This window comes from Mytilus californianus, unplaced genomic scaffold (assembly GCF_021869535.1).
Source record: "Mytilus californianus isolate M0D057914Y unplaced genomic scaffold, xbMytCali1.0.p SCAF_1, whole genome shotgun sequence".
NCBI classification, from domain to species: domain Eukaryota; kingdom Metazoa; phylum Mollusca; class Bivalvia; order Mytilida; family Mytilidae; genus Mytilus; species Mytilus californianus.
This window is the reverse complement of record NW_026262581.1, coordinates 63,581,483-63,607,935: the sequence shown is the minus strand read 5'-3', so window position 1 is coordinate 63,607,935 and position 26,453 is coordinate 63,581,483. Positions and strand designations below refer to the sequence as shown.

General features: G+C 31.5%; 1 protein-coding gene across 1 annotated transcript in view; it reads right to left on the bottom strand.

Annotated features, from left to right (window-relative positions):
• Nucleotides 1–26,080, bottom strand: part of LOC127706292 (DNA-directed RNA polymerase I subunit RPA49-like) — a 38,484-nt gene extending 12,404 nt beyond the window's left edge. The window contains exons 1-7 of the mRNA XM_052210806.1: nucleotides 25,923–26,080; nucleotides 16,503–16,606; nucleotides 13,225–13,301; nucleotides 11,524–11,609; nucleotides 7,962–8,032; nucleotides 7,307–7,454; nucleotides 385–471 (exon numbers count right to left, since the gene is read on the bottom strand). Of these exons, the coding sequence (XP_052066766.1) occupies nucleotides 385–471; nucleotides 7,307–7,454; nucleotides 7,962–8,032; nucleotides 11,524–11,609; nucleotides 13,225–13,301; nucleotides 16,503–16,606; nucleotides 25,923–25,977 (628 nt within the window). The 5' untranslated portion in view covers nucleotides 25,978–26,080. The remainder of the gene's footprint in view (nucleotides 1–384; nucleotides 472–7,306; nucleotides 7,455–7,961; nucleotides 8,033–11,523; nucleotides 11,610–13,224; nucleotides 13,302–16,502; nucleotides 16,607–25,922) is intronic.
• Nucleotides 26,081–26,453: the final 373 nt, after the last annotated feature.

Sequence of the window (26,453 nt, the reverse complement as noted above, 5' to 3'; positions counted from 1 at the left end):
GCTTTCTGCGACAAAAGTCACTGGCTTGACAAAAAAAATTTATGGTTAAAAGGATTTGCTAATAAAAGGTGGATTACTTTTTTTTCAAAATATTTGATACTTTTAATTCATTTCATGAATTATTGGACACAAATTCTAACAAAACTGGTACATAAGTTAGATCGTTGGTTTTCTCAATTGAATTCTCTCATGCTGGTATCTTTTATAGCTTACTATACCACATGTACAGTATGGGTTTAGCTTATTGTTATTGTGACCAACAGTTGTTTACATTCTCTTTCTTTGGTATATGGTGGATACTTGTCATATTGGCAATCATTACATGTATAAGAATAATTAAGAGTAACCATTGCTTGACAAAATTTCAATCTTAATCATTCTTACCACTTTCTAAAGGGTACACATCTTTTGGTGTTTCGCCATCTTTGTTATATGCAGGAAGTAATGTTGATTGCTGGTCATCCTTATTCACTGAATTATAAAATGTTTTATGAATTTAATATAAATTACAAAACAATTCTGATATGCATTTCCCTACATGTTTTGAGGTAAATATTTAGGGGTCGGCCCGATATTCCGACACCCCATTAGTCCGACACCCTGTTAATCCGACGCCCCAATAGTCCGACAAAGGTTAATTACTGCCGTAATAGAAAATCTACTTCATAGAATTGTTGTTGTGGTATTTGTATAACCAGAAGAAAAGTGACGTTAGGAACTTTTACAGTAATTAAAAAAATGCTTTATATGAACATTTAATGAGTGTCGTTTTAAATTGAATATTTCTTGTTTTAAATGTTTCTTTATTTTTAATATAATGTTTCTTTATGTCAAATACCCAAATAGATTATAGATTTCAATAATTTACAACTTAATCCGATGGCATTTAAAAGTGCAAAAGATAATACATGTATCTTACACTAAACTATAAAAGAAGCAATTATCGCTATTTCACTAACTTTAGCCGGAGGACAATAATCCGATTATTATTACATAAGATTGGACAATAATAGATATATTTTATAAGAACCTTTTGTAATGTTTAAGTTCATTAACTTTGAATGAATATAAGATTGTTTTGTAAACTGTTAGGGGAGTCTTCCGCTAGCTTTCAATCTGTAAACTTGTGTGAATAAATTTGTATATATTGCATACGGTCTTGTGTTTAAAGCAGCCACAGTGTCAATTATAGACCAAAAGACTATAATGTAACCCGTTAACAAGGGTTATATTTGCACTACTCTTTCTTATAAGTATATCACAGAAACAAATAATACAATACAACACATCTGGTATTAAAGAAATATATGCATATATAAAGAAATGAAGAACCTTGCAAGTTTTGGTTAACTTATACAAGGTGTGTTCTATATCATGTATATGGGAACAAATTCTACTAAAAAGGAAATAAAAAGATCAGTCTTCAGCAGTGCAGTCTCTCATTGTAAAGGATAATGGTCACATGATTTAGTCTCGGAAACTGTCCAAACTGAAAAAGTGTCATTTTACCATAATGAAGGACTATATCTCCAGGCATTATTATTTCCATTCATCTACACTGTACACGATCTTAAAGATTGTAAACTTCCAAAACTGAGAGCTCTCAAATTGTTGATTGATAATATACTAAAAAATTAGCCAGTTTAAAATAAAATTGAGAATGGAAATGGGGAATGTGTCAAAAAGACAACAACCTGACCATAGAGCAGACAACAGCCGAAGGCCACCAATGGGTCTTCAATGCAGCGAGAAACTCCCGCACCCGGAGGCGTACTTCAGCTGGCCCCTAAACAAATATGTATACTAGTTCAGTGATAATGGACATCATACTAAACTCCAAATTATACACAGGAAACTAAAATTAAAAATGATACAAGACTAACAAAGGCCAGAGGCTCCTGACTTGGGACAGGCGCAAAAATGTGGCAAGGTTAAACATGTTTTTTGAGATCTCAACCCTCCCCTATACCTCTAGCCAATGTAGAAAAAAACAAACGCACAACAGTACGCACAGTAAAACTCAGTATAAGAGAAGTCAGAGTCCGATGTCAGAATAGGAAACAAAAGAAAATAAACAAAATGACAATAATACATAAATAACAACAGACTACTAGCAGTTACTGACATGCCAGCTCCAGACCTCAATTTAACTGATTGAAAGATTATGTCTTCATCATATGAATATCAGGCACAATCCCTCCTGTTAGGGGTTTAGTATTATACCGTCATAAAATATATGAGAAGAACATAACCCGTGTCATGCCAACAACTGGTTTTAGAATAAATGTGTTTAATTCCGATGCAAAGACCCTATAAGTGAATCAATATTAAAGCCAAAATATAAAAGTTTGTTTGTAAAATCGATAGTAAAATTGTCAATCGGTGATAATTATTTCTATATAAAAAAGACTTTATTGAGGTTGAAACTTTGCTTAAAACGGATGAAATGTGCTGTCAGAATGAAGTTGTATTATATAGTCATGAAACATTTGCCACTAGACATAAGACAAACAAATAAATACCAATCATGTACAAATAGCCATGTGCATGAACTGTTTACATAAGTGATAAAATTTGTAATTGCATATTCATAAAACAACAAATCTTTTTTCTGTACACTAGTATTTACATTTGTGTTCTTTGTTGCCTCTTTAAAAACACAACTTATCTGTTGTCTTTTGAAGAGCACAAGCAAACATGCAACATGAAAATAACTCTGGCAACCTACACCACTTCTCTTAACATTGACACAGGAATGTACCTGTTTTCATTATTGCTATTTGCCAGCACATTTTTTGTTGTTGTGAACTCGTATACTCAAAACAGATTCCCTACGGAGAGCGCGCCAAACTTTACAAAATTCTATATGGTTAACTAGTTTTCCCACTGTCATGACTGTCATAAGAGTTCAAGGAATTAACTTTAAAAAAATCACCCTTCAACTAAGTACAAACATTGTTGCATAAAGACAAACTAAACTGACGTTCTTTTCAAAATAATTCTGTACACTGAACCAAGCATCACACATACAATCGTGTAAGCATTATAGCCTAATTGGAGCCTTAACTTTCTCAATTCTCTGCTTTGGGAGATATACACAGCTGCGTATCTTCATGTTAGTAATCAACAAAACTTTACAAAGTATATTTAGTTTGACAAAATGATCACTACAGTTAGATTGATACTCATGTTTTAGTCACACAAGACATGAGGTCCGCGTCTCTTACATTCTATGTGTTGTTTGGGTAAAGATATCCCAATATTTTCACTAATACATGTCTATCAACCTACCTTGATAAAAGTGTATATTTTGTATATATCATTATAATATTGTATGTACTTTATGAAAATGTTATTATTATTTTGAGGACTCTCAAGAAGATAAGTTTAAAGTAATGGGATTATCCTCTTGAAATAAAGATTATTTATTTATTTATTTAAACATCAATAAATCAATTATTATATTAAATGAACAAGTCACCAGGACTTTTAACTTAAAAAGATATAAAATATTGTTCAATTATTCTGTTTCGGGCTATTGGAGATCAGACTATAGGGGTGTTGGGCCAATGGGGTGTCAGATTAATGGAGCGTCAGACTATTGGGGTGTCGAACCAATGGTGCGTCGGACTAATGGGGCGTTGGAATAACGGGGCTTCCCCAATATTTACCACTATTTTATAACCACAGCTCATTCCTGCATAAAATATAGGACTAATTATAAAAAAAATGTTGTACTACTATCCAATTTTACCGTTAATATGTCTTTCCTCTATCCAGTAAATTCTTTCATCTCTGGTGGATAGTTGTCTCATTGGCAATCCTACCACATCTCCTTATAATTATATTTGTTTACATAATAATGCCTTAAATAATTCCTTACATCTTGACCTTGAAAGGACAGAAATTCAGGAACAGATTTGGATAATAATTCCTTACATCATGAACTTGACAAGACAAAAATTCTGGATCAGGTTTACCAAGTTAGAAGTCCTACATAAATTCTGTAAATGGGGACTTGACTGAATAAATTAAATCTGATGCCCTAGGTCAATAGCATTCTCTCTGCACTTAAAAAAAAACCCTTGCAACAATTCTTTAAGGGGTCTGTATGTGGCTTGTTGCAAGGAAAATTTCTGCCCATATCCAATATACACAATGTACCATTGTTTACCAGTGGCAATCCAAATTCCCCTTTATCCTTGTTATCCAACCTTTAAGAACCTACCTGTTGTAGAAATAATTATAAATTTCTCGTACTGAATAAGCATGAAATAATATTGTCACTGGATATTTAATAAAGAACAATCAATCAATAAATGAATTCAGAGATGGGATTACATGTAGAAAAGTCAAAGGGTGATTCAGGCTATGTTTTGTCACTTTACACTTCGTTTGTGGTGGACTGGTGTACTGTCGTAAATTCATGGGAGGTGTTGTTGTTATTCGAGTATTATTCAATGTGAAGAGTCAAAAATAAATTATTGTCACTGATTATCAATAAATTTCTTTTTTAAAAATAAGGCTCAAAGAGCTTTTTATATTATTTATATTAACAATAACAACGTACACACATGTTGGCATATGAATACACAACGTCAAAGTGGGCGTGTCGCCATAAAAATTGACAACATTGAAAACAAAGGTAGTACTTTTAACCAATCAGAAGACAGTAAATACACCAAATCTATTTATTACATGTTGTAATGTATATTATATTATTTATTTATGCATTTCTCTGTCCTGAGTGTTCTTGCTTTTCTATGTACTATATGCCTGTCGCGTGATGTTGTCATTTTAGCATTATTTTTAACATTGCTATAATCGGGAGGTTTGGCTAGCCATAAAACCAGGTTCAACCCACCATTTTTTCTTGAATGTCCTGTACCAAGTCAGGTATATAGCAGTTGTTATTAAATAGTCCGTTTCTATGTATGTTGTTGTTTGTTTTTGTTGCAGTTCATGATCAGTGTTTCTGTTGTTCTGTTGTTTTCTTCTTATAGTTGATGTGTTTCCCTCGGTTTTAGTTTGTAACCCGGATCTGTTTTCACTTAATCGATTTATGACTATTGAACAGCAGTATACTAATACTGTTGCCTTTATTTGTCACAAGTGGCACTGTGGTTTGGAGGAGAAGTTTTAAAAAAAAATTTCAACAATAGATGATATAAAAAGTGATACCAATTGGAGTCTATTGCCTTTTAGGCAATTTAAGCTAAAATGATGATTTGCTATACTTTGTTTACCATTCTAGGACTAAGTTGACACCATATCTTTTTGGTTATTGAAAACCTATCTAAACTGAATGTTATTTCAACATCAATTTAATATTGCTTAATGATTTTAGTCGAGTGAATGAACAATTTTTTAATCTATAATGCTGTTTTAACCTTGAACAGGTTTTAAAATCAGTCAAATTAATATAAGTTTAAAAATATTTTGGTGTACAGTATCTAATCAATATATAATTTCATTTGTTCTATAACCATTGCTTTTTCTAGATTATATTTTCTTGCATTTTCAAGGTAAGACATGTCATCATACTATCTTAGGATGGGCATTTACACCAAAATTTTTGTAATAAAAGCAAAAAAAATTCTCAGAAAAAACAACATTAAAGTACATTTGATGTTGTAACTATGGCAGTAATGACTAGATCTACCAAATCAACAAGTAAACATTTTAAATTCGTTTTTAACTTCAAGCAATAAAAAGTAATCTTGTCAATTTGTATTGTAAATTGATTTATCTGAAGCAATAATATCCAAATCAATCTTATTCTGTGAGCCTAATTGATTTATATTTGTTAATTGGAGAACTGTTACATCAAGTGGTCTTTTCCTATTCTACGTTAAGAGAATAATAATTGGTCATATGGGATGGACAAACTTGTTATCAAAAAATTACTATACCCAGAACACGGAATTAAAAAACAATTTATTTCAATATATTGTTTGTGTTGACACATATTGTTATATTTTTTTACCCATTTTGTTTCACAGCTAAAAGTTTTATCAGGAATGAAATCTCCAATCCATAGATTAAATTATTGGAAAAGGCATTAATATAATTCGGTTTAATCTAAAATATGAGAATGGCACATATCATTTATCACCTTTCCTCTTGTTTTCCTATGTATGTGCATTTGTGTGCATGAAACATTTTGAAATAAAAACAAAACAAAAATACATGTGTTGTTATACTCTCACTCATAATTCAAAGTTTTAGAAACAGGAAGTGAGTGTCAAACAGACATCGTTACAACTCATCATTATTGAGCTGCTGACCAAATTAATAGACAGTCTATTAAGCAATACTTAAGAAAGGTTGAGGAAGCATTTTAAGTTCAATCAACATATAGAACAATTCAAAGTATCGGCAAACAGGAAGTTGGTGTTTGGCAGATCTAAAAACTCTCAAACAGTACAACTTATCACTGTCAAGCTGCCATCCAAATATAGTAATTCTTTTCAGTTGTTCTTGTTAAAAGTGTGACAAAAATTTTAAGTTGACTCACATATTGAAAAAATGTAAAGTAATTGCAAACATAAAGTAGGTGTCTGACAGATCCAGAAAAGTCCTCACATTTTAACTTTTTTGTAGATCTTACTTTACTGAACATTATTGCTGCTTACAGTTTATGTATATCTATAATAATATTCAAAATAATAACAAAAAACTGCAAAATTTTGTTAAAACTACCAATTCGGTGGCAGCAACCCAACAATGGGTTGTTCGATTCGTCTGATAATTTCAGGGCAGATAGATCTTGACCAATTAAACAATTTTACCCCATGTCACATTTGCTCTAAAAGATTTAGTTTTTGAGATATAAGCCAAAAACTGCATTTGACCCTTATGTTCTATTTTTAGACATGGCGGCCATGTTTGTCGATGGAAACAAACTTCGGATACAATTTATAAACTAGATACCCTAAGGAACATTTAGTTCAAGTTTGAAGGTATTTGGCCCAGTAGTTTCAGAGGAGAAGATTTTTGAAATAGTTTACGACGACAGATGCCGACGACGATGACAGACGACGGACACCAAGTGATGGCATAAGCTCAAACGGGGCCCTTTGGGCCCGGTGAGCTAAAAAGTGTGACAGAAATATTTGTTGGAGCATCGATCAGACAGACAAACAAGGTAAATGTAAAATGGCCCCCTTTTTAAGAGTTGTGGTATATTTTAGCAATGAAACCTCAAAAGTCAGCCACAACAAAAATACTCTTACAAGTAAGTTAAACCTCAAGATACAGTCACAACAGAATATCAATAGGAATTTATTAAGAAATGATAAAATACCTTGCTTGTTTTTATTCTGAGATGCAGCATCTTCTACAACAGAGTTGAGAGATTTTTCTAATGCTTCTCCATGGATTTCATTTCGTAATCGTGACCCCATGGCTTGCTTTTTCTTCTTACTACCAAAGTTGGCTGTCAAATCATCAATCTGTAATAACATTATACAAATTTAATCAAATTTCAACAGTGTCAATTCCATTCAAATGTTTTCTGGTTGACAGACCTCAAGTGATATAAAAAACAAAGTAGAAAAAACATCATATGAAACTTTGAATAAATTGACAATCATTGCAGATTAAAAGTACAGAAATATGCCATATTTGATGGATCTAATACTTTATGACTTCTACAAATCTAAGAAATAAATATAAATCAATTCAATAACATGAAACTGACTTATATAACTTATACTCTAGTTTCTTTACCAATGTTTTACTTACTTTTTGAAGTTAACCAGAATAAAAAAAATATTTTAAGGAATTCAACAATTGTAATGTTTAACTCTTAAAATCTTCTTATATGAAATATAAACTTTCAATTTCTCTATGGATTTTGATATTAACGATCTGTAAAGGTGGCATTTTTTTAAAGTAAAATTTTTATGTTAAAGAATTATTTAACGTTTTTTATATTTAACTTTCAATGTTTACCCTACCCGTTGTGTGTATGTTTTATCACCATTAGCAGGTAACGATATTTGCCCTCTCTCATCTTCTTCTTGGAAATCTACAACAATTAGGAATATGCAGATATCTAAAATAAGTTTGTAATATTAGATTTTTTTCAATTATAAAAGTATGATTATACACATTCCAAAAGGTGGTATGAAATCATTTAAACCATATACGGTTTAAATTGTTTACCACAATAAACTGGTAATTTCAGATGCAGTGATTGGTCGCATTTATGGTCATTTGATGTCACATGATAGGCTACTATGTTGGCAACAGTGACATTTTTGTCCTGTCGGATAACAAGTTTTTACACTTGAAAAACTGATAAAAACATATGGGATAAACAGATTCTCTATATATTTCCAGTGGGTAACCATATTTCTTACCGGTTGATAATTATATTTTAGATTTTAACAATGTTGAACATGCTCACCTTAGCTCCAAAGGAGAAAATCTACGTTTAACTTTACTGATGGGAGAAATGTCTTAACCCATTTACAACAGAAAGAGAATATGATAAAAGCAAACTACAAAGCATAAAGAAATACATTTTAATTGAAAAGATGATAGTTATCCTTAAGGCCAATGTATGGTCACATTAAATAACCGAGATAATCTATTTAAAACACGGGAGTCTGGTATATAAAATCTTGTCTAGTTTGCAAGTATATTAAGGTTTAGATTACAAAAGAATCTTGAAATCACTAAGACAATCAATTCACAACATCCTGTGTAAAAAGCTTGTCTAGCTTGCAGGTACTTAAAAGTTTAGATTTGAAAAGAATCTGCAGATGTGTGGGTAAACGTAGATATGTCAGTCAAGATGAATCAATCAATTCAAGTACAAATCTGTATGCTGTAAATTCATTTATTTTCTTGGATACCAATTTTTCGTGGTTTGAGGAAAGACTGTATTTTTGAGGATATTTAATTTTATGGTTTTGCCAAAGTCCCCCTACAGGTCATTAGAACATAAGTACTTAATTGAATATTTAAATATTTTGTTAACCTAAATGTGTGAAATCCAAGAAAAATTTGTATCCAATGAATAATAATGAATCCACAGTATATTTAATTGAAAGGAAAAAGTTATTCTAATTTTTATTTTAATTCCATTCATTCACTACATTAACATGTAAATACATGAAATATGAATGACAGTTAATTTCTTTATATTTAGAATCAATCTAAATTGCTATAGAATTGATAATTCAGTTATTGTACATGAATGGAGCTTCATTCAATATTTACTAAATGATGAAGTGATTGAACTGATGGTTAATTACACTGACTATATATTGTCACTCAAGTATAAAATTGAATATGTAAATCAAATTTTGATGGTTATGAAAATCAAGTTTGTGAACTTTTCTATCATTGAATATAAGAAGAATATAGACATTTACAGATATAAGATAACTGAAAAAAAATTCAATCTTGAATACATTATGTATTATTGTCAAAGTTTTGAAGATAATAATAGATCTTCCTTTTTCTTTTAAATAAATCATATCAAGACAATTTCTCTAATACTTTTTACTCTTCCATATTAAGTTATATACTCTTTGAAATTATTAAAGTATGTAAAATTGTCACAAGTTATGGGTTTTACTCATGTTTACCAATTACTCATCATCACAGGATAGTACATGTAAAAAGTGCAAACATGAAGAAAGAAAAGAGATTATTTTAAGGCCACACTTAACAAATTCTTTGTTTGATGTTGCCTACCCATGCCTTGTAGGGTTGGGTAGGCAGATAGGGATTTTTTTTTGCCAACAGCATAAGTTACATGTCTAGACAAGACAATAATGTAAGAGCAGGAAATATCTTTAAAAAAAAAGTATGAAACGATTTGTGTCATAAAATTTTTCTAGGTGGGTAGGTAGGCAACATCAAACAATTTAAATTCTATTTTTGGCCTTAAGAGTCAGATGTTAAGAAATGACAAGAGGCTGTCAGAGTGACAGCAAACCGGATTTCCCTGTAGAGGTCGAACACTGAACAGTTGAGCAAGTATGGACACAACATTTAAGCTTAAAACAGCTCTGAATTTGGATTGTGATTGTTTATTTGACACAGATTAGGTTTCAATATGGAATATGGTCCAATATCCAAAATCTAAGTACATTTTTAGAATCAGCATATCAAAGAACCCCAAGAATTCAATTTTTGATGAAATCAAACAAAAGTTTAATTTAGGACCCTTTGGACCTCAATATGGTATTTATTATCTAATTAATAATGAAAATAAATACAGGTTTAGATTCAGCATTTCAAAGAACCCTATATATATTCAATTTATGTTGAAATCAAATACAGTTTAATTTTGGACCCCGATTTGGACCAACTTGAAAACTGGGCCCAAAATCAGAAATCTAAATATATGTTTATTAATAGACAATATAAGCTTAGTTTTTAAAGGAGTTTGCTTCATCAAAAAAAAATATATATACAGCATTCAGAAAATTAGTTTATACAGAATAACAAACAAACCTACCACAAAATTCTTCAAACAATTTACCAAAGGAAAGAAAAATCAAAATGTCTAATAATGAACAGTAAATTTCAAGCTATATTTATACTGTCCTACAGAGCTTATCATCAAAAACACTTAGGAAACACAAAATTTTCAAATAAATCTGTCACTCCAATTATAATTGTGATTGATAATTACCACATGTTGTTATCTTAAAAACACTTAGTGTAATCAAACTTTATATCTTTCATTTGTCACAAACTCATATCTGCAACTTATCTTATAATCTATCAATGTCAACAAGTTTATCTACACAATGTAATGTAATGAAATATATCACTTAATAAAAATAGATTATTATCTAATGAAAATGATATTTGCAATGTGGACCCCAGAACAGGATCAAGTGAAAAATATATACTTATTTATTAATTACATTTCTGTTCAAAAGGAAATAACTCAAAATAAACAACAGACCAAATGACATAGAAATTACATTTCTGTTCAAAGGGAAATAACTCAAAATCATATAATAAGTATCCCTTTTGGCTGTTTAAAGGTCTACAACTCAACAACTCAAAAAGCTAAAATCGTGAAAATTGAACTAGACCTTCATTTAGTCACAGGAAACAACATGATTATCTAAATTTTAAAAGATTTCGTCAAAGTGTTTTCATGTTAATGAACAGACACTGTTTGGCAGCCACCCGCCCGTCCGTCCGCCGTACATCCCCAAATCAATAAATGATTTTTCTTTCGAAAATTCTGAATAAAAATATAATATTGATTACTGTAAACAAACTTATTTTCAAGGATACTTTTTTGGCCTTAAGCCCTTCTTTGTAGCGGACTTCACAACAATTAATTTCCCAACATTATTGATGCATTTATATACTTCTAGACAAGATCCTAGCTTCACAAGTTGCTATGATTTATTTTCCCTGTTATCTTTCTTCTCCTGAAAGTCTAAAATTAGTTTGTTTACAGTATAATGCCCAAGCAAATTTAAATGAAACATCTATGGCTTAGTTGAATTTATAATAAAATAGATGATGAGTGCCTACCTGGCTGTTTTGGAACCATTTGAATTATTTCTGAATCAAATACTCTCATTTTTCCACGTTTTCTGTCTACAACACCAACATAATATCTGTAAAATGAAGACTTTTCATATTATAAATACCATGCAACCAGATATCAACACATCAATAAACACCTGTGCCCTGACCAATTTATCTGCCATCATTATTTTAATAAAATAAAATCAGCTTTAATTTACTTTACTCTAAAATAAAACAAATTTATAAAATCATCAACAGTGAAAAGATAATGAATTTTATTGGTTCAGACAATTGAGGGAGTATGCTCATGCTTTTATAATAAAAATTAAATACCACTAAACTGACAACAACACTTAAGTAAACTGCAACTTTTATTTGTCAACATGTTTCGCTGAATAGATCGGCGTCTTCAGGACAAAGTATACAAATTTAGAATCCCTGAAGTACAGGAAAATGGTATCCGGTTTGTGACGTCATAATCATGTCTTGTCTACTGAGGTTGCTATAGGATACTATATGTCATTATGTAATGTTGAACAGAAAATGAATCAAATATAATACAATAAAAATGAAATTATTAAAAATTCAGAGTTAATCTTTTATTGTTATAATTGTCTTTATCTGGAAAAAAATGTTGTAAACTATTCTGGCGGTAAATGTATAAATAAAATGTGTTGTAAAATAAATCAATGTGTAATATGAATGCAAGTATAATGTCAGTGTACAGTTTCTATATAGTTTCTTCCTAATTTGGACGACACTTTTAAGGCATTTCCCTACCATTTCGACTGGCTTCCCTTTGGCCAGAGGTACTACTTCCAATCGTGTCGGGAATGCCGTAAAGTGTTGTTGTCAATTTAGTGGTATTTAATATCTTATTATCTGATAACCCTGCAGACCATCTGGTTTCCACTTAAGGGAACTCACCCAGCACAAAATTTAGGAGGCTTTGGTTCAGCAGTTCTTTATTTCTTTAATTAGTAAAATTGTAAAATCTTTCAAATAACAAAAAGCTTGTAATTTTTTTTTATACATGAATTGAATGATCAATAGTCTGGTCGCATAAGTGGAGGATTGTCATTTTCTGTGTAATCAACATCAATATAAATGATCAAAAATTGCCATTTTACATATAAACAATGTACATGATAGAGTTCAAGTGATTATAATCAAACATGAGAAAAACTCTTAACCAAACAGATATTTGACTAACATCAATATCTTTCATTGAATAAGATATCTTGAGGCAAAATATTGTTTGGGTAAGGCTGTTTCTCGTATTTAATTCTTGATGGGATTTAAATCTCAAAAATGATGCAAATATTGCTGTTTTGTATTTTTTTCCTTTTAAGGCAAGAAGGCATAAAGCAAATCTGTAAGACAACATTCAAACAAAAATATGTGTCCATAGGTTACCATGCCCTGCTTGTCTTATCACATTCCCATGTTCTGTGAACTGAAAAATCTGATTCAAAACCCTATCCAAACACTGATGTTTTTAACTCATCTAAGATATTGCTCTTGCTAATCTTTGACATAAATATTATTAAAATAAAATGAGATCTGTAAGCATGAGAGAGCTTACAATGTTTGATTGGCAGCCTGAATGACATCATGAACCCATATCCACAGTCAATGTTTTGGGCAAGGGAAACAAATACCTTATCCAAAACACAAATCTAAAGTTTAATAAAAAAAAAATACCTGCAATAACTCTGAGCTTTACTGGCATCTGGTCCAAAGTTTTTCCCAACATATGACATAGTTGCAGTTTCCCCAACCTTTAATTTAAATAAGATATACTAATTGATAAAAAGTCATATCAAATACCTAATACATGCATTTAGTTATTACTGCGGGTAAAAATAAAATGTAGGGTTCATGCAGAACAAATGGTATGAAAATTTAGAGTTTTAATTTTGATAAATTGCTTCGCCGAGTGCAGCTGGATACGACCGCAGAGGTCCAACCCTGAACAGTTGGGGCAAAAATGGACACAATATTCGCGCTTGATACAGGTCTGAATTTGGATTGTAATTAAATATTTGACACATAATAGGTTTCTGACACAGAATAACTGTAGTCAAAGAACTTAGAATTGGTTATATGATTTGAATTTATATTCAATTTTTTGCTTTTGTGCAATACACTATGCTATTGCGAATTATACCCCTCCCCCCCCCCAAAAAAAAAATTAAAAAAATTTTCTACCCCCCCTTTTTTTTTGCTTTTTGTGCAATACACTATGCTGTTGGGAATTGACTCCCCCCCCTAAAAAATTTGTTTTACCCCCCCAAAAAAATTTTTTTTTACCCTCCCCCCAAATTTTTTTTAAACCTCCCCCCCTTTTCTCCATAATAATTCTTTCCCTCAAGAAATGGTCATTATCTCAATTCAAATTTCCAATGGAGTTTGCAACCATAATTACCCATTTAAATACATCATAAAAGTCTTAAAATAGAAAATGACATACATCATGTATATAATCATGTCTAAAATTAATATTCCTTAATCAGCATTTTTAATAGTAACTTTTAAAAATAAATTGACAGCTAATCACCTCAAGACAATAAATTTCTTTATACATAATTAAAAAGCAGTGTAAGGGAGGTAATCCGAACACAAATCATTGTACTTAAAAGTAATTGTCCATTAACAAGGAAACCCTTGTTTTTCCCCCTTTTTTGCCCCTAATTCCTAAACGGTTTGAGCGATTACCCCCCAAAGCCAATCCTTACCATCCCTTTGTGGTATGGAAACTTGTGGTATAATTTCAGAGAGGTCGATACACAGTTCCACAAGTTATTGTCTGGAAACTAGAAAAATGCTTCTTTGGGCCCCTTTTTGACCCCTAATTCCTAAACTGTTAGGACTTTAACCCCCAAAATCAATCTCAACCTTCCTTTTGTAGTTATAAACCTTGTGTTTAAATTTCATAGATTTCTATTTACTTATACTAAAGTTATTGCCTGGAAACCAAATGTCTTCGGACGATGACGATGTGATACCAATATACGAAAAAAATTTTGCTGCCGTAAAAAAACACAATCAAATTTTAAAATTCAGCCTTTGTTCAAATCAGCTTCACATAGATTTATACTTTAAGATGACATTTCTAAAGGACGTTTAACAACCTAGCTTTAAGCATGAAATACTAAAGACTTTGATTAGTTTTTTTATGAATACTGTAACCAAACCATGACAGTTCAAACAAGACTATGTGTCCTTAGGACACTATTCCCTCTTCACACTATCACATTTTCATGTTCAATGAACCATAAAACCTGGGACAAGACCCTAATTTAGCATATTTCCTTTTAAAGTTTACATCATATTGAACATGTGTACTTATTTTAAGTTTCAAGTTGATTTGACCACTTCACAGTAAACTACCATAAAAAAAAAATTTGAAAGTCAATCTAATTAAAATTAAATCTCTGCACTCACTCATTTTTTATGCTTGGTCACTACAATGGTAGAAAAAAAATAAGCGATGCAGAAATTTAATTTTAATTCGATTGTATGAAAGTAACCCATGATTTGTATATTATATATATACAAATGTGAATTTGATTTTATTTGGTGTGATCTGAGACTCAGTTTTTCTGATGTATCATATATCACATGTGTATGGCTGTCTAATTTTATTATCTTTATACCCTTTCTTAATGGTGATATTTCATTGGATTTTTTTCAATGATAAATGACAACTGTGAATGATATGTTTACTCTTCCAGAATATAAGTAATTGTTTATGTGTATTTTTCTTTTAGATAATTTTCAGTCAGTTAGTTTTTTCTTGTTTCAAATAAATATAAGTCGTGTGAATTCTAATGGAAACTAGATCAAAACCAGGACTGGATCTGTGTTACTGCATGTAGTTGATTGTGATAACATGTATACCAAAGCATAACTGATCATTCCCCGGACCAAAAATTAAAGTCATTCACTTCAAAATTAGCCAAGAAAAGTTTGAAGAAAATTTTCCCTTGTACAAAGAGTGCTGCAAAATTTCAGACTATTGGACAGACAGAAAGACGGGTGGAGTCAAGCAGTTACTAGACCTGCTTCCGCCTTCAGTAATGCAAGTAAAAATAGTCGATGGAAATGGATGCACAGCCCAGAAAAAATAACCTGTTCTGTTAAACAAATCCATTTGAAAAACTAAGCAAAACTGAAAGAAAAAAAGACTTGCTGATGGTATGGACCATGACACAAAAATTACATATAGACATGTACATTAATCATCTTAATGAAATTTATCTTACATTATTCCTAAAATTGTAAAAAAAATGAAAAAGTTTGCTTGAAAAAATTTAGAAGCAAGTACAAATCCCTCAAATTTTGCTATTTTCTGTAGAATCAAGGGGCAAAACTTAGAATCTTTGCTGCCAAAAATAAAACAAGACTTAAATTTCATCTGAGTTTAACAGTCCTGAAGTAAGCTGCCAAATTTTCATTACTTTGGTTGCTCAAGGCTAAATTATGAAATTGGACAAACCTCTAATTTTCCAATATATCTATTACTTCTATTTTATTTTTTTTTAATGAATTGTAAAGGCTAAATTCAAGAAACTGAATGGAAACCAAATCACAATGGATGGAACCAAACAAAAAGAAAAAGAAGGCATGGATCACATTTGATGCTGAGCACTACTGTATGCCTTGTAATTTAGTAGATAATTCTACAATGTCTTCAAGAAGATTTAAATGAATTGCTCAAAATTTTTCTAGCTAAAGTACAATATAATCTATTGAGAAATCAAGTAGTGAAAGAGATAATAAACAACAGATAAGACTGAACTTAAGAATAAATTCCTCCTGAAATTAGCTTATGTAACAATCATGTTTAATCCATTAATTCAGTACTTTAAGTTCAATATCATAACTTATTAATAATGGTGATTTAAAATCATGTTCTTAACAAATGGAATAATATTTTTCTTTAAATAGTTTTAAGAAATCTTAAAAGTACCACAAACCAATATTGTGTGTTTTCTCTTTCTGCCATCTCCTGCTCTGATAAACTGTCCAACTGACAAACCATCAGTATGATTTTCTTTTATCTCTCCATTCGTAAAATGAGCTGTCAATAATAAAACAATATCAGATTTAAAAATGAGTTTTAGATTTTCCTGTTGTCATTTGAGGCATTAATTCATTTCTTTTATGGAAAAATTATACATTAGATAAAACCTGAAGCATAGAAATCTTCAAACATTTACATGCTTTCTTGATTATTTGATTTTTCCATTAATCTATTTCTTAAAGTAAAAACATGAAAAATGGAGGTTCTATTAAAAATTGTATTGCTTTAGGAATGCTAAATGACATACAATGTACTTAAAATTTCAGAGAATAATTTAAATACGTTGTATGTGTTTAATAAAGTTATTTTCAGTAAATTAAATTATGAGGATAAGTTCATTTAAACTAATATCACAGAAGTCTGAAGAACTGAAGTAGAAGGAGTTTAGTATCTCTGAAACGGAAAAACTAGAGGCTCTAAAGCGCTTGTGTCCCTCACCTGGATCTAAGTGCATCTTTAACAATGGCCACTCTCCCACATTGTAGGCTATAATATAATTCATGACTAAAATCTCTTTTTGTTGATCATTTTTTTCTGATTTGTTTTCTTCAATCTGCTATTAGTAGGGTGCCCAGTCAACGAATTTGAGCAATTTGGGTTAGCGGAATAACACACAGCAGTATTTTATATCATTGGAAAGAAATATCAATGTCGTCGTTGTCTACGGTGGTCACGATTTTCTTAAAATTTCAGGGAAAACATAGAGTCATGTTTAGACAGCTTGCAACCCCTACATATGCGTTTAGAGCAAAAAATTCAAATAATTCAAAGGATTATAACTAAAAGTTTCTATATTTAGGACTAATTTGATATTTCTGTTGCCAAATATGATTCAAGGAAGACATTTGTACTTATAGGGTGCACATTTTCTGAATAATTCAATTTTCACTCAGCTGATAAATAACAGTGTCCTTGACCAGTCAGGCACATTACTTTAAAAACAAGTAACTTTTAAAATTACCTATATAAGTAATGTTAAAAACGAGGCTATATCAAATATTACTTATATAAGTAACTTTTCTAAATATTGTTTTTATAGGTGTCATTAATACAAATTTTACTAGCTTTAACAAATTTTCACAGTCATCTGATTATTTTTTCCAAGAAATATAATAAAATGCTCCGCAGGGTGCAGCTTGATACGACCGCAGAGGTCAAACTCTAAACAGTTGGGGCAAGTATGGACACAACATTCTAGCTTGATACAGCTCTGAATTTGGATTGTGATTAAATATTTGACACAGCATAGGTTTCTGACACAGAATGAATGTGGTCTAAGAACTTAAAAATTTTAAATTAGACATTCACCTATTATGGTCCAATATCCAAAATCTAAATACATGGTTAGATTCAGCATATCAAAGAACCCCAAGAATTCAATTTTTGATGAAATCAAACAAAGTTTAATTTTGGACCCTTTTGACCTCAATATGGACAAAGTTGATAACGGGGCCCAAAAATCAAAATCTAAATACATGGTTAGATTCAGCATATCAAAGAACCCCATATATTCAATTTTTGTTGAAATCAAACAAAGTTTAATTTAGGACCCCCATTTGGACCAACTTGAAAACTGGGCCAATAATCAAAAATCTAAATACATGTTTAGATTCAGCATATCAAAGAACCCTAAAAATTCAATTTTTGTTAAAATCAAACTAAGTTTAATTTTGGACCCTTTGGACCTTAATGTAGACCAATTTGAAAACGGAACCAAAAATTAAGAATCTAAATACACGGTTAGATTCGGCATATCACAGAACCCCAATAATTCAATTTTTGATGAAATCAAACAAAGTTAAATTTTGGACCCTTTAGACCTCAATGTGGACCAATTTAAAAACAGGGCCCAAAATCCAAAAACTTAATACACGGTTAGATTCAGCATATTAAAGAACCCCAAGAATTCAAGAATAAACCCCATTGAAATTGATCAAGAAATAAGCAATTTATACGAAGTATCTTCTTTTGCACAATACTGTGCAATTGAATATTTCTTGCTATTGCGCAATACTGTACAATTGACAATTTCTTGCTATTGCGCAATATTGTGCTATTGGATATTTCTTGCTATTGCGCAATACTGTGCAATTGAAGATTTCTTGCTATTGCGCAATACTGTGCAATTGAAGATTTCTTGCTATTGTGCAATACTGTGCAATTGAAAATTTCTTGCTATTGCACAATACTTATTATATAATAATTTACACATCCTGTTTGGTGTGTATCTCCTACCATATCATTATTATTTGCTTTTAAATATAAATCAGAAATAACCAACTTAAAATGGAAAATTTTAAATATAAATCAGAAATAACCAACTTAAAATGGAAAATTTTAAAAGAAAAAAAAAGGAAAAAAAGAAAAAAAAAGAAAAAAAAAAATCCCCCCCCCAAATTTTTTGAACCCCCTTATGATTCATCACCCCCAAACTCAATCCCAGCCTTCCCTTTGTGGTATGGTACCTTGCAGTACAATTTCAGCGAGATCCATACACTTGAACACAAGTTATTGTCTGGAAACTAGAAAAATGCTTATTTTTGGCCCCTTTTTGGCCCCCAATTCCTAAACGTTTCGGGCAATTACCCCCAAACTCAATTCCAGCTTTCCCTTTGTGATATGGAACCTTGTAGTACAATTTCAGAAATATCCAAACACTTACACACAAGTTATTGTCATGAAACTAGAAAAATGCTTGTTTTTTGCCCCTTTTTTGGCCCCTAATTCCTAAAATTTTGAGGCAATTACCCCCAAAATCAAGGCTTTTCTCAGACATCCATCATGCTTAATTACAATGTATTTTAATTTATTGTAAGAAATAATGACCAGAGCATGTAATGAGGTTCTGTGCAAGCTTCCCAGTAATTCCCAAGTGTCTCATTTAATAGGTTACATTCCTTTAATAACTAAGCTATGTTATTACAGCTAATTTTATCCCTTAAAAGCCTCGTCTCATTGATTTACCATGGTTAATAAAAAATGTATTAATTTAAATAAAAAATTAATTATCAAGGCTATGCATTTAGTTTCTGCACAAAGTATCAAGAGTTCCCTAGAGCCCATTACAAATTAAAATATTTTTGATTTATTTTACAAATAACAAACATATGTTATTGCAGATTTAGAAAATTTAAGGAATAAAGAGTAGACAACTCATGAAAGTATCTGTAATAACACACGCAATTTATTTTCTGTAATAACCCTATAGAGTTATATCTCTGACTGGTAAAGATAAATTTAAAGTCCATTTTCCATGTGAAGTGAAACCCTGTGGCATGCAACTTATAAGAAGGTTTTGTATATTTTTCTTGAGAGTAACACACCAGCTTCATTTGGACCTCTTATATAGAGACTTATTTTGGTCTCATAAAACATCTCAAATTTTAAGGATTTCCTGATTTTACTTAAAACAATCCAAATATTTTATAGGAAAACTTGGTTTTGAAGAATATCTTATTTTCAGAAGTTTTATGAATACTTGAACATACTCTCAAAAGAACCAATTAAATAAAAAGATAAACATGTTGTACGCCAGATGCGAGTTAAGTCTACAAAGAATCATCAGTGACACTCGAATAAAAATAGTTAAAAAGGCCATTTTTTAGGTAAAGTACGAAGTGAAGTAATCTATTCCTTGGGTAGAAATTCCTTGGCATTTGGAAAATGTCAAAGTTTATAAAAGGACAGTGACTCAAAAAAGAAAACAAAAAAGAAACAGCTAGAGGTCAGAATACTGTAAGCAATGACGACAGTGCTTGAAAGTCACATGGCAACCTCTTATTGCCGTGTCCTGAATTTAGATAGAAAAGCTAAAATTCACATTCGCGAGTGAAATTAATATTTATGCATGAACCTGGTATTTTTGCGCAAGAAATAGTAAGTAGAAAGCATACGCACTGATACTCTGGATAAGAATACGCATTTGCGTCATCACATATATCATGTATATTAATCTAATAGTTAAATTCGGATGTCAAACTACATACCTCAAGTGTTTTGACTCCGGATTCATTGACATTTTATCTGGAATTTTTGTGAACGCAAACCGATAGTATGCGTGTGAACAGGGTGATGTATAATCTGAATGAATCAAGACGTGTAGGATAGCTGACCAACACAATGATTACAATTTTCAAAACCGTACCATAGTACAAATATTTAGATGCTATAAGGTTGAACTAATTAAATAAAAAAAAATTTTAAAAAATAATTTAACATTATAATAGTAATTAAATTTTGTTGTGATTATTTTAAAATATTAATTACGCTTTTTGTGAGATGCAAGGATTTAAAATCCTTGTGAATTGAAACCATGTAAGTATTTTTTCATTCAGGACCGTTTAAAATTTAGATATTTAGCTAACTTTGGCCACGCATCCCTGCTCATTGGTGCTCATACATTACATATAATTTTCATAAATGTGATGACTGATCACACCTGTGAGACATAATGCTCGTATACATGACAATTTTAATTATATTCTATAATTATTAGGAATAAATTCAGTCTCAGTTTTACCTTAACAATGAATATTCTCTTAGACTGGTAGTATCTATTAATGAAATTAGAAATTTTTTACAGAAAAATCCTTTTGTTTGATTATCTTTCTGCTTTCCAACCACTGTGTTTCCGACCTTAGATAAATATTTTTAACAGGAAACATCGTTTTCTTACTTTTCTTCATTCATTCTGACATTTTCTCATGCTATGATTAAATACTAAATATCAAATGATAAAGGTTCAGAAATAATCAGTTTATTCTGGGTCATCATGGTCATTGTATATCAATAAACTATTCCCAGGTTTATTAAGTAAAACACACACAACGCGTAGAGGGACCATCTCATAGCATGAATTATATAATTACGTTATCATTATACTTGATATTTAATAAACATTCACATTATTAAAAACATATATGTTTTGTCAAAAGGCAAATAGGTTCTAACATATAAATGATTTTTAGAATGCAACCTAGTCTTTATTGTTTTACTTTCAAATCTACAAATGAACCGTTTGTCGGATTGTTGAAATATACAATGTCACTTGGTAGCCTATCCATAGAGGGACCGTATCAAAGACATAAATAACTACCTATATAAATGATGGAAAATTTTCGAGACGTTCTGAGAATCGTGATTCGGAGGATATCGAGTGACCCATAGACACTTCCAAAGCTTGCTAATATATAAGCGTGAACCCCCTGAGATAAATCCTCCTGAAACACTAATTGCCTTTCCAAACGCACTTATCTTTTCTTTCATATCAAGGCTTCTTGGTCAAAGATTGGTTTCATGGGACTATTAAAATATCATTTTCCTTGAAAATCTTGAAGGTAGACATATATAATTAGATAGAAACTTGTGATTTGATTAAGACTTCAAGTTATTTTTAATTTGTAACCCAAAACAATAACATATGTTCCTTAATTAATTGTAATTACTAATTCTTTCAAAGATGTATAAAATAACTTATTCAAGTAATATTTTTGTCATTATTTTCAAAGTAACCTTTTATCTCTATAGTTCTCTCAAATTTAATAGATTCTTAATTTTATGTAATAAAATGATGTAAAAATTCATGAAAACTACATTAGTCCATGCTTCTATTGAAATATAAAATAACTCTATTGAGTAATTTTAAATAATTTTCAAAAACAAATATTACCTATATAAGTTACTAAAATAAATTACTTGTTTAAGTAACGTCCCTGACTGTTGACTCATTAAAATTTCCAAAATCAGAATTTTTACTTAAGATTCCATACTAGTGATCTCTAGAGATGTTTTTTTCAGACATTAACATTTACAAAGTTGTCTTTTGATAGAAGGTATTCTTATATGATTTTCTTGGTTATTTATATCCAATTTTCTTTTGGTAAGTGTGGAAGCACATCCAATTGTACTTCCATTCTCAATTTTATTTGTTCCAAAACTGGTGTAACCTTAACGCAGAATGATTGAATTAGCAGGTCTGAGTATATTTTTGCTTTATAGAAATGAGATATTACTGGAAAAGGTAAAACAAGAGGCTCTCAAGAGCCTGAATCGCTCACCTGTACTTCAGAGGAGAAGATTTTTAAATGTTAGCAAACTTGATGAACAAATTGTGTAAAATTGTCTTTAAAGGGCAATAACTCCTTAAGGGGTCAATTGACAATTATGGTCTTATTAACTTTTTTGTAGATCTTACTTTGCTGAACATTATTGCTGTTTACAGTTTATATCTATCTATAATAATATTCAAGATAACAAAAAACTGAAAAATTTCCTTAAAACTACCAATTTAGTGGCAGCAACCCAACAATGGGTTGTTCGATTCGTCTGAAAATTTCAGGGCTGATAGATCTTGACCAATTGATCAATTTTACCACATGTCAGATTTGTTCTAAAAGCTTTACTTTTTAAGATATAAGCCAAAAACTGCATTTGACCCCTATGTTCTATTTTTAGCCATGGTGGCCATGTTTGTCAATGGATCAAAACTTCGGATACAATTTATAAACTAGATACCCTAAGGAACATTTAGTTAAAGTTTAAAGGTATTTGGCCCAGTAGTTTCAGAGGAGAAGATTTTTGAAATAGTTTATGATGACAGACGACGACCGACGCCAAGTGATGGCATAAGCTCACATGGGACCCTTTGGGCCCCGGTGAGCTAAAAAGGGGGAGGGGTGTCTATCAAAGATACGAAAACAAACTGACAATAAAAAAACAGGTTAATCACTCCATCTTACACACTTACATGACTTATTGAGCATACATTTGCTATACAATTGACATGAAGTAAAAGATTATCTACAAAAAGAGGGTTATGTACAGCATCCGATGTATTTTACAAACACTTGTAACATGTGTAAACAACATAGAAAAATTGTTGAAAAAAAATTGTTGCTCAGTCTTTTGTTTTCTATGTTGAAGCTAGTAGTTTTAAGTAGCTATTACATTTCATTGTCTACTGTTAATTTGAAAGCCCAGCGACCAGATCTAGGTCAGAGAGCTAATTTCAGTTGTTCTGTTTTAAGACACATTCGACGAAAGTCGTAGAATACGACGCATAGTGAATACAATCTGATGGTGGTGGTGGCAGCAACGACGTAAATTATTTGGATAGCTTTATATTTCAGAGATTAATAGAGGAATTGGATGATTCATACTTTGTATATAGATTTGTTGTGTTACAAAGTCTGTCTGTCATATGATCATTATCCTTGACCTTTTTTTCATTGTTATGTGACTGCTAAAAAAAACTGTATAACTTTTTTTGTCATTTGAATGCCTCATTTATCATGAGTTCAAGGATAACTATATTTGGTTACCGGTACTAATATATTGTATCCTAGCAAGGTCTGCATGTCAGTCAGACATGGTTCACCTGATCTAGACCTTATTTCATTGATCAGTGAACAAGGTTAAGCTTCCGTGATCAAGTCCTTATCTCAGATACTATAAGTATAAGTCTTGCCTTGCTGATCATTTTTAGTATTCAAAATTTCTCCCAATCTATAATAGTTTTAAAGATAATAGGCAAAAACGCAAACACTTGGTAAAAATCGTCATTTAAGGGCAATAACTTCAATAAGTGGTTGTCTGACAATAACTACCATATTACTAATTTGTAGAGGTTGTTTTACTGATCATTTAAAATATCAGGGAAAAATGACAAATATGGTAAAAATCCTAATCGAAGGGCAATAACTACTGTAAGATGATTTATTTGAAGATCTTGTCTTGCTGATCATTTTTGCTATGAACAGTTTCTCTTTATCTATTTTAGTTTTCAAGGTAATAAACAACAAGAAATGTGCTGTCAAATTGACAGCATTGAAATAGTGTTTTCTGTATTTTGAAGGTGACCAAATGCTGAACTTAAAGAGAGCAGCTGATACAAATGTATTGAGCTTTCAGGCTTGTTTGACCTGCCAAGTTCTATTCCTACATGTATTTTACAATCTACATGTATCAAGGATATGTCCTGAATGGTAAAACTGAACATAGTCAATATCAAACTTTAAGTTACTTGATCTCCATTTTGTCAATACTAACAACATAAGTCATGTAAGTAAAATTTGAAAAGCATTGGCTGAACAATTCATAAGTTATTAAATGCATATGACATGCAATGCCAAATTACAATTTATCAGGGACTATAACTCATTGAACTTGACTTGGTTTTGTCATCAGTAACATCATATTAAAATTGGAAAAGCATTTGTTAAATGGTTCATCAGTTATTGCACAGAAATTGTTGGCAGACCCCAGACTACACACCAGCCCCGCCCTCCCTAAAAAAATGAATCATACTGATCCAGGAGAGTGAGAAGGTGTCCTTGCAGGTTCTTGTAAGTGTCACACTGGCATTCAGTAAGTTAATTGTTGTCAACAAAAATTTCTGTCAAAACAATTAATGTATAATATATTTGTACATGTTAAGAATATAATAAAATACTAAGTGTGGCAAAAACATACTATTGCAGAACTTGTAGTGTTGCTGAACCTCTCGAACACTTGATATTGATGGCCTTAGCCATGTTAAGTCAGATTTGGCAAAACTTTTTGATTTCAAGCTCTTCAACTTGCAAAGTAATTGATTTCACTTTCAAACTGCTTTGACTTGATCCCCACTGACAAGTCTTGTTTAAAAGACAGGTGTGTCTGCCATATATAGAAAAATTATAAGCCTGGTATCTTTGACCAGTTTTTACTACCAATGGGTTGATAGCTCTGGTGAAGTATTATCTATTTCCATTTCTTATAACAAAGAGTAGTTCATATACCACGTCGATAATGATTCTATGAAGATTTTCTATTACCAAAGTAATTTACCTTTGTCAGACTATTGGAGTGTCGGACCAATGGGGTGTTGGACCAATGGGGTGTCTGACTAATGGGGTGTCCAATTTTGGGGCGACCCCAGAACCACCCCCTGCCCCCACATTATTTAAATTTAATTCAGCTTTGTCATAGAGGCTTTAAAAGCCTCGACTGACAGTGCTGATACAACCCCAGGAGGAAGAGCGTTCCAATCCCGGATGGTTCTTGGGACCTACATGTATAATTATAAGGCACAAAATGTGTCATATCTATCTTGGGAAGAATGAGTGTGTGCGATAATCACTGGAGGCCGATGGTCAATGGCGGTCGCTATCCTATATTAATTAACAATCTTATATAGGATAGCGACCGCCACTGACAGTAAAACCTCGTCTGACCCACTAAACAGCTAAACGAGCATTGTCTTTGGACCTGTGCATTAATAGATAAATGTTTACTTTGGAGAAGAAATGAGCGAATTTGCTATTAAAACACATACCTATATTTTTTTTATAACATTCTCCTGTGACAACATGGGCCGTCACGGCTGCCATAGAAGCTGAATTAGATGCTGAAATAAGACAGAAACATGTGTTGAATCGAGCTCGTTGAATCTTGAATCGACCGGATGTAAGAGGATGCTTTTAAAATATTCAAACACGGTTTCGATATGCTTTCCGGAATGACTTAGCCGGAGATCCAAGCTCACTGGTCGACAGTTGGCTTAGAAGAGTTGGTTATACAATATATATCTCCCAATTGATATTATTTTCCCGGGCTTGTATTTCCTATCATGATTTCCTTGATAGAGGATTGCTGCTCACAAGGAAGCTATTAAACCAAGAGTTCCAAATGGCCGGTGAAGTTGAAATCATCCCTTCGTAAATTTTACGGACGCCATCACGCGGTCCTACTAAAAGCGCCCGGGAGCGCCCGGGGAAGAAAAAAAATCGCCCGGGGAAAAGAAAAAGCGCCCGGGAAAGAAAATACAGAGTCCGGGGAAAAGAAAAAACGCCCGGGGAAGAAAAAC